Here is an 8,028-nt window from a genome sequence, read left to right as displayed (position 1 = left end):
TGCGGACAGATTGGGTTCAGACCAAATAAAAGAGGGAATGGATCCAATATTCCCCGTTTTTTGCCGGAGGGCCGAGCTCCCAGATGCGGGGAAGGCGTGAGCCCGGAAAAAGCCGGGGCTGTCACGGCTCCGACGTCAGCGCCATCCGTAATTGTGTCAGCCGTGACAGGACGACGAATGTTCCGGAAGATTTCACCCATTCCGAGCAGGAATTGCGTCTCCTCCCAACGCAGCCTTCGGCCTTTGCTTTTGTGGTGTCAACAGCTGAGCGTGGCCCCTTTCCCAGGGGATGGAAAAATCCCGCTCGGACAAATCCGGGCTCGACAACATCCGGATTTAAATCCGACACGGGTTTAAACCCCCGCCGTGTGGGCTTCTCCCTCCCCACGGGGACACCAGTTTTCCTTGGATCATCACAACTTTATCCCTGGATGTTTTGTTGTCTCTTGGTCTGTCAGCGTGGGCGCGGCCACGACCCTTGCGCTCCGGATCACCGAGAGCCTTCCTCATGGGATTCCTCCTCCTCTTCCCGGTTTTTTTCCGCATGTCCGAGCCCTTGCCGCTGGCAAAGCTTCTGAAGGCTCCTGACAGAGTCATTTATTACAGAAATGTCACCGTTCCCGCTGGGTTTCCGCTCCGCTTTTGATTGAAATCCCATAAAAAAGAGGCGGAAAAGGTCGGAGCTGCGGGCGTTTGCTCCTGGATTGAAGTCAAGCATGGGAACGTGGCTTCCGGAACTCTGGAATTGTGGAGGTCAAAGGACGCCCAGGCGCCCCAGGGTTCCTGGGCTGGGCAGAAGTGAGGGAGAAGCTTTAATTGGATCATTCCTGACGGGAAAGGGAATCCCACCTCCAAGGAGATCCACGAGGAGAACCTGAGGATCTCCAGGATCTGCCACCCCCTCTGTGCTGGGAGAGATGGGGACCAAACCCTCCCCAAAACCAGGAATGGTTTGGGAGAACAACGGCCCTAAACCCCACCCCATCCCAATCCCACGACCCCAGGGTGCTCCAGCTTTTCCTTGGACACTTCCAGGGATTCTCTGGGAATTCTCTTCCAGGGCCTCCCCACCCTCTCAGCTGGGAATTGCTTCCCAAGATCCCACCCCAAGCTCCCTTTCCCAGGGAATTCCTCCCATTCCCAGCTCTCTCCCAGGAGAGCCTGGCACTGGATCCATCCCCATCCCGACTCCTCTCTGGGAAGGAATTTTGGGATCCAGGGGCTTCACTGGGAATCTGGGACTCCAGGAAAGGTCTCCCCAGAATTTCTATCCCCGAATTCCATCAAAATCCCTCGGGATGGATCCTGAGTGTCCTGGATCCCAGAATCCCGGAATGGTTTGGGTGGGATCCGTGGACCTTCAATCCCATCCCCCCCCTTTTTTTTTTCTCAAGAGGAAAAAGAACGGGATAATTTGGGAAGCAGGAGGCTGCAGCAGAGTTTGATCCCGACTGGCACCGCCCTCCTGATCCCAGGAGGGATCGGCCACGGGCAGGCGGTGGCGGAGCAGCCCCAATTCCCGCTGGGATGAGATGATGGCGGTGCCCTTAGAGATCCTCCGGGATCCCCATCCCGACCCAACCGGACCCGGCTGGAGTGGAGAGCTCGGAGATCCCTCCTGCCCTCAGCTCCTCCCTGGTCGTGTCACCTCAGAGGGACAATTCGGGTTCGGATCTCAAATCCTCCCGTCCTTCCAATCCTTGCAGCCTCCTCCTGGGAAAGGGCCAAATTTGGGAATTGCCTGGGATGGACAGAGGCAGCCGAGCCCGGTGTAAATAAATAAGCCTGGAATTTATTCCCGTCCCGAGTAACACGCAGAGTTTTAACGCAGAACCAATAAAAGCTGACAGCAGCAGGAAAAAGGCGTTTTTCCCAAATCCTGAAATTTCATCCCTCAAATGCAAGCACTGGAGCCCATCCCCAGGATGCAGCAGGATTAACCAAGGTAACGAGACACTGGGAATGTCCAGGGGGAACGGGATGATCCCAGCCCATCCCCAGGCTGCAGCAGGATTAACCCGGCTGATGAGACACCTGGAATGTCCCCAGCCTCTCGGGGGGAACGGGACGATCCCAGGGCTGCTCTTCCCAGAGGAGATGATGCCCTACTTCCTAAAATCGTGGAATTAGGAGGGATCATCAAGTCCAACTCCGGAGCTCTTTGCAGCCGTGGGCTCTGGCAGAAGCGAGTCCTGCGATGAGCGTTATTCCCGGGACGAGCGTTGCGTCCTTCCTGCTCCTCTTCCAGGATGAGGATCTCCGGGATCATCATTCCAGCCTTTTCACCATGTAGGGCCCTTCCAGCTCGTAGCCGATCTTCCTGTAGTAATTCCTGGTGCCGACACCTGTGAGGAGGAGAACAACAGTGAGCTTTGATTCCGTGGGGACAAAGCTGGGAAAGCTGGGCCTGGGCAGGACAGGCCCTTCCATGGAGGAATGGCGCTGGAAGGAGCTCGGCCTCTCCAGGCCCGGCTGCTGTGGCGGAGCGGGGGCGTTTACTCGTTAGCAGCTGGACTAATTACGGTGCTGTTCAGACAGGAGCTGCAGCTGCTCCCTCTGCCCTGGACCGTGCCCCACGTCCTTTGTGTCGGGAAAGGCCGAGAGGGAGAGGAACCGACACGGAAAAACGGGAAATGCGAACCCCGGGCACGACAAAGCCGAAGGGCCCAGCTGCGGGATCGTCACCGGGAGCTGAAGGGCCCTACAGCCCCCAGAGCCATTCCAGGGCTCTGGGAATGAGCTCAGCTCCACTCCAGCTGCTCGAGTGGGCACAATCCAATTTCCTCCTCGAGCAGGACGGCTCCCAGCGTTCTCCGAGAGCCTCTTCCCTGCCCGTTGTCTCCTTTTCCCGCAGGAAAGGCGGGACAGGCCCAGCTCTGCATCCTTCCCACCTCAGCTAATTACTCACAGGTGCACTAATTACTCGGGGAGGGAGGAGGGAAATGATTACTCGGGATCAGGATGGAGAAGACTCGGCTCTCCGGGAGGAACAGCAACCCCTCTTTCCTCTGATCCCTCTCCAGCCTTCCTGGAAACTCCAGGGCTTTCCAGGAATTGCTGGAACGGGCAGGGAATGACCCTGGTAACCCTTTCCATGGCTGCTTGGACAGGTTTGGTTAAAATGACCCTCAGCCATTTCCTGAATGCGCATTTTGGAGTTCCTGAATGGTTTAAGATCCAAAAAAATTCCCATCCAGCGTCCCCATGCCCCTGCCAATGGTGGGGCTTGGACCTGGAGGGTCTTTAAGGTCCCTTCCAACTCCAGCCACTGTCGGATTAATCCCACCATTCCAAACAGGATCAATTTAAGGTGTGGAAAAGGCACCTGAACCCCACACCTGAAATGTCCTCGTGCCCCCCATTCCAGCAGCTGGGAAGACCCTGGAAAAGCACAAGGAATCCCAAACTGGGGAACACCTGAGCAAATTCCCTTCCAAGCAGTGGCAAAGTCCCTGTGGCATCACAGCAGAGCCAGGACCAAGAACGCCCCGGAGGGACCCAAATTTGGAGCCTGAAATGAAGGAAAAGCCCAAAAAAAGCAAACACATCCATTCCCCTCTTCCTGGAAGGGTTGGGACCTCTGGCTTGGAGTAAACCATGGCCTTAACCAACATCTTGCCCAAAAAACATCCCCTGGATCATCAGCAGAGCAGTTGGGGTACAAAACACAAATTTTGGCTCTGGAAGATCACTCGCAACCCCAAACAACTTGGACAAAGGGTCAGCAACATCTGAAGGACAATTAATAATTCAACCGATGGTTAAAAACCACCTCCATCAGAGCTCTTTAACACTTCCCCTTTTTCCTTTATTCCCTGGAAAACGTGAGGGGTTTGAAGGCAACATCTCAGGGTGCTCCCATGAATCCCAGAGCTCTTCAGAGGAAGGAGCTGGGTGCCAGGTCTTCCTCCCTGGGTCCTGGCCATCGATGACGCCGACATGTCCCCGTGTCCCAAGGTTCCAAGTGTCCCCATCGTCATCCCAGCCCCGCTCATGGCAGGAACTTCTTCCACAAAATTTCCCTCAGAGTCTTCCCTGGAGATGCCTGAAGGAGGCCTGTGGGAAGCCCGGACTGGAGCAGGGTCCTGTGTCCCCATGGAGAGCAATTCCAGAGGCCAGAGCTGGAGAAGAACCTTGGAATGCCCAACACTCCTGGAAGGTCTCCATGGCACAGGATCTCTTCCCAAATCTCTGTCGTTCTGATTTACCCCAAACACGCCCCAGAGCCGGCGGGACCTATCCAGGCAGAACACTTCCCACTGCTCCCAGCCACATCCATGTTTTCCAAAAAAACCCAAATCCTTCCAGAAATATCCCCAAAGAACTATCCTGCAGGACTGGAAGACCAAAAACTTGTCTTTCCAAGGCAGAACTGGCCAAACTCTTCACCCTGCACCTTTAGGAGAGGGATTTAACGTTAAATATTCTGCATCCAACCGCGGCAGAGCTCAGGCTGAGCTCGGCAGGGCGGGATTCATCCGGATCCGGATCCAGCAGGACATAGGCTCCGATCCCACCAGCCTGGAGGGAAACCCATGGCCAAGGAGCACTCCTGGAAGGTCTCCGTAGCGCAGGATCTCTTCCCAAATCTTTGTCGTTCTGATTTACCTCAAACAGGCCCCAGAGCCGGTGGGACCTGTCCAGGCAGAACCCTTCCCGCTGCTCCCAGCCACATCCATGTTTTCCAAAAAAACCCAAATCCTTCCAGAAATATCCCCAAAGAACTATCCTGCAGGATTGGAAGAGTAAGACAAAAAATTTGGCTTTCCAAGGCAGAACTGGCTGAATTTCCCACCCTGCAGCTTTAGGAAAGGGATTTAACATTAAATATTCCACATCCAACAACAGCAGAGCTCAGGCTGAGCGGGATTCATCCCGATCCAGCAGAAGGACAGAGGCTCTGATCCCACCTGTCTGGTTGGAAACCCATGGCCAGAAGCCAGGAAAGCTTTTTGGAAGTGTCCCCTCCTCTCAGGCTTCAAGTGACACATCCCCTGACATCACCAGATTTAATCCCCTTTTGGGAACACCGGAATCGTGGCGAAAGCTGCTGATAAAACCCCCAAACCCTGGAATTTCCATCCTGAAAATTAATGAAATACATTTTGGAAGCCTGCCTGGAGCAGGGGACAGAGCGAAGTGGCTCAAGCACCAGGGATAAACACAGCCCGGAGGGACGGACATGGGCACGGGACCGCGGCAGAACCAGCCCGTAAATCCATAAATCCCCATCTCTGACTCAGCCCTGCCACGCTGGAATGCCGACACGGCATCCGAGCATCCTCCAAGATCCCTTGGCCACGGCTCGCCGGGCTTGGAACTGAGTGGAAATGAGGTTGTTTTCAGCATCATTAACGACCTCCTAATAGTTCATAAAATTTCCGCGGCAGAGACTCGCCGAGGCACACAAGGGACTTCATCTCTGCGTTCTTCCTGGCAACCATCGGAATCTTCTTGCGGGATGTGGAGTCCAGGCATGTCCTGACTCGCAGATTCCTTCCCCCTCAAAATATCCCAGGGATAACCTGAGCTGGCTGAGCTTGCCCAATGCCTCAGCCCATGGAGGTGCCAGCTGCGGTTTTCCGGGTTTTTCTGGGAGTAACCACCTGGATCAGGGCTTTGCCTGTGGAAAAGGGAGCCTGGACATCCCAGTGATCTCTGGGATCTCCGGTGAGTAAGGTTGTCCTTCAAGGGTGCTGGGAAAAGAATCGGCCAACAGGACAGGAAAAGGTTTTTCCAGAGACTCTCATCCCTGGAAATGTTCCAGGCCAGGTTGGAGCAAGCTGGGATGGTGTGAGGTGTCCCTGCCCAGGGAACTGGATGGGATTTCAGGACCTTTCCCACCCAAAGCATCCTGGAATTCTATGGAAGAACGATGTGACGTTCACCAAAATGGATTTCACCCAGAATGAGCAGAGAGTCTCAAGCCAGACACAGAAATTTTGGGACGGCCAAAGCTGCTTCTCTTGGCACCAGCGAGGCCGTTCCAGTGGAATTTCACTTTTTATGGAAAAGTCACGGAGATGGAAGTGACCAAAGCTTCGGCTACCACCTACGGCATTCCAAGGACACACATGACATCGAGCCAGGCAGGAAGCACGGGAGCTGCTGCTGCCACAGGACAGAGCAGAAACTTCCCCTTTTTAACCCAAAAACCCAAGAAGGAAACCACGAGCTCCAGGAGAATCTCCATGACCCAGGAGGGCTCAAAGGCCGTCGTTGAGAGGACACAAAGTGACATTTTCACAGAATTCACAGAATTCAGAGTCACATTTTAGTGTCACTCGAGCCCTGGCTGCATGACTTGGAGTTTGACGTCACCGTGAGCGAGGGAACACAACCTGAGGCTGTGAAAACAGAAGTTTTAGGTTTTTTTTTTGTTTTTGCTCCTTGCTTTGATCTCCACCGAGTTCACGGTGACACTTCCCCTGCTGTCAATCCATGGAAATGTAGAAAAATAGGAAAAGGGAGGAATTTTTTCCTTGTCTGTTGTGTTCTGGATGCTGATGGAAAATCCATGAGTTTGGGAATTGGAGCTGGGAATGCACAGCAGCTCCATCCACAATTTTCTGTGAGTTTCCTTTGGCATTTCTGCTTCCCACAAGGCTGGGATTTATCTCCAGGGAAAACACGAGGCTGTTTCATGTGAATCCCAACAAATCCCCCGCTGGGAACCGGAACAACGGGGAGCAAGCAAAGGATCAGAGATAACCAAAAACTGCCTTATTAGAACCGAGGAAACGGGGGAAAATACCACTTTTTAACAGTGCTGAGAAAACCAGGGCATGTCGGAGCAATCCCGGGAAAGTTCTGAATTTAAGGAACCAAGGAACAATCCCTACAGCAAAGATTTTTATTTTAAGTCAGAAAATTGGCAATGCATTTTCTGGAAGTTCCTGAAGATACTGAGGAGATAAAAATCCTTGGAAAATCAGGAGATTTTGGAAATGTTCCCCGGTATCCTGAGATGGTTTGGGTTGGGAGGGACCTCAAAGCTCATCAGACACCTTCCACTATCCCAGGTTTCTCCAAGCATTGTCCAACCTGGCCTTGGACACTTCCAGGGATCCAGGAGCATCCCCGAATTCTGGGGAACCTGTGCCAGGGCCTCATTCCCTCTGAGAAAACGGGAATCCAGTATTATTTATTTAAAAGACAATTAAAACCCCATTTAATGTCACTGAACCTGTTTTAAATCACAGCTCTGGAAGCGATTTTTGATATTTTTTCCTAACACACGAGCGTCAGGGTCTGAAGCTCTTCCCCGCAGAGCGACTCTCAGTGGGATCGATATTCCCAGTGGGATTGAACCCAGGGATGGGAGAGCCACAGCAGCCACCAGGAGCTAATTAGGGCTGTGATTGAGCCACGTCCTGGTGCACTCACACTCTGCTCCCATCGGCGCCGCGGGATCGCGGAATGATGAGCGCAAAATGAGAATCCTTCCTAAAACCAGCAGCGGAGTCAAACCCCAGCTGTGCCCGACCCCCGCGCGCCGCCGTCTGTTGGACCTGCGGGAGGAATCCGCCCCCAAATCCTCTGGTTTTTAATGGCAAATACAAGCTGGGATTTGTTGTTCGGTTTCCCCCCCGCTTTTTCCTGCTGGGAACGCTTCCCGGAGATTCTAAATTACTGTTTTCACAGCCCCTGTGTCTGGCAGCGAGGTTCTGTCACGGCACGGCCCCGAGCAGCCACGATCCCACAGCTGGGTAATTTGAAACCGCAGATCTGTGATGAAAAAGGAGTTTTTGGAAGGCTGCGTGTCGTTCGTCAGCTCAGCAAATGCAAAACACCGGTGGCCTTGGAGATCCGAGATGGGAATCGTTTGTGACCCCTGATCCGTGGGCAGGAAACCTGGGATATATCCCTGGAATCGCCTCCCAGAGATCCCTGCTCCACTTAAATCCAGAGTGGATTTGATGGGAATGCAGAGAGATGCAGAACATTCCTGATGGGGCTGGATTTGATGGGAATGTGGAGAGATGCAGAACATTCCTGATGGGGCTGGATTTGATGGGAATGTGGAGA

General features: G+C 53.6%; 1 protein-coding gene across 1 annotated transcript in view; it reads right to left on the bottom strand.

Annotated features, from left to right (window-relative positions):
* Positions 1 to 1,772: 1,772 nt before the first annotated feature.
* The window catches only part of ELP3 (elongator acetyltransferase complex subunit 3), an 89,615-nt gene continuing 83,359 nt past the window's right edge, over positions 1,773 to 8,028 (bottom strand). Inside the window, exon 15 of the mRNA XM_053937844.1 lies at positions 1,773 to 2,345. Coding sequence (XP_053793819.1) covers positions 2,269 to 2,345 — 77 coding nt within the window. The 3' untranslated portion in view covers positions 1,773 to 2,268. The remainder of the gene's footprint in view (positions 2,346 to 8,028) is intronic.

Source organism: Vidua chalybeata, chromosome 3, assembly GCF_026979565.1.
Source record: "Vidua chalybeata isolate OUT-0048 chromosome 3, bVidCha1 merged haplotype, whole genome shotgun sequence".
In the NCBI taxonomy this organism is placed as follows: Eukaryota; Metazoa; Chordata; class Aves; order Passeriformes; family Viduidae; genus Vidua; species Vidua chalybeata.
The sequence above is the reverse complement of the archived record's forward strand: the minus strand, read 5'-3'. Positions and strand labels throughout refer to the sequence as shown.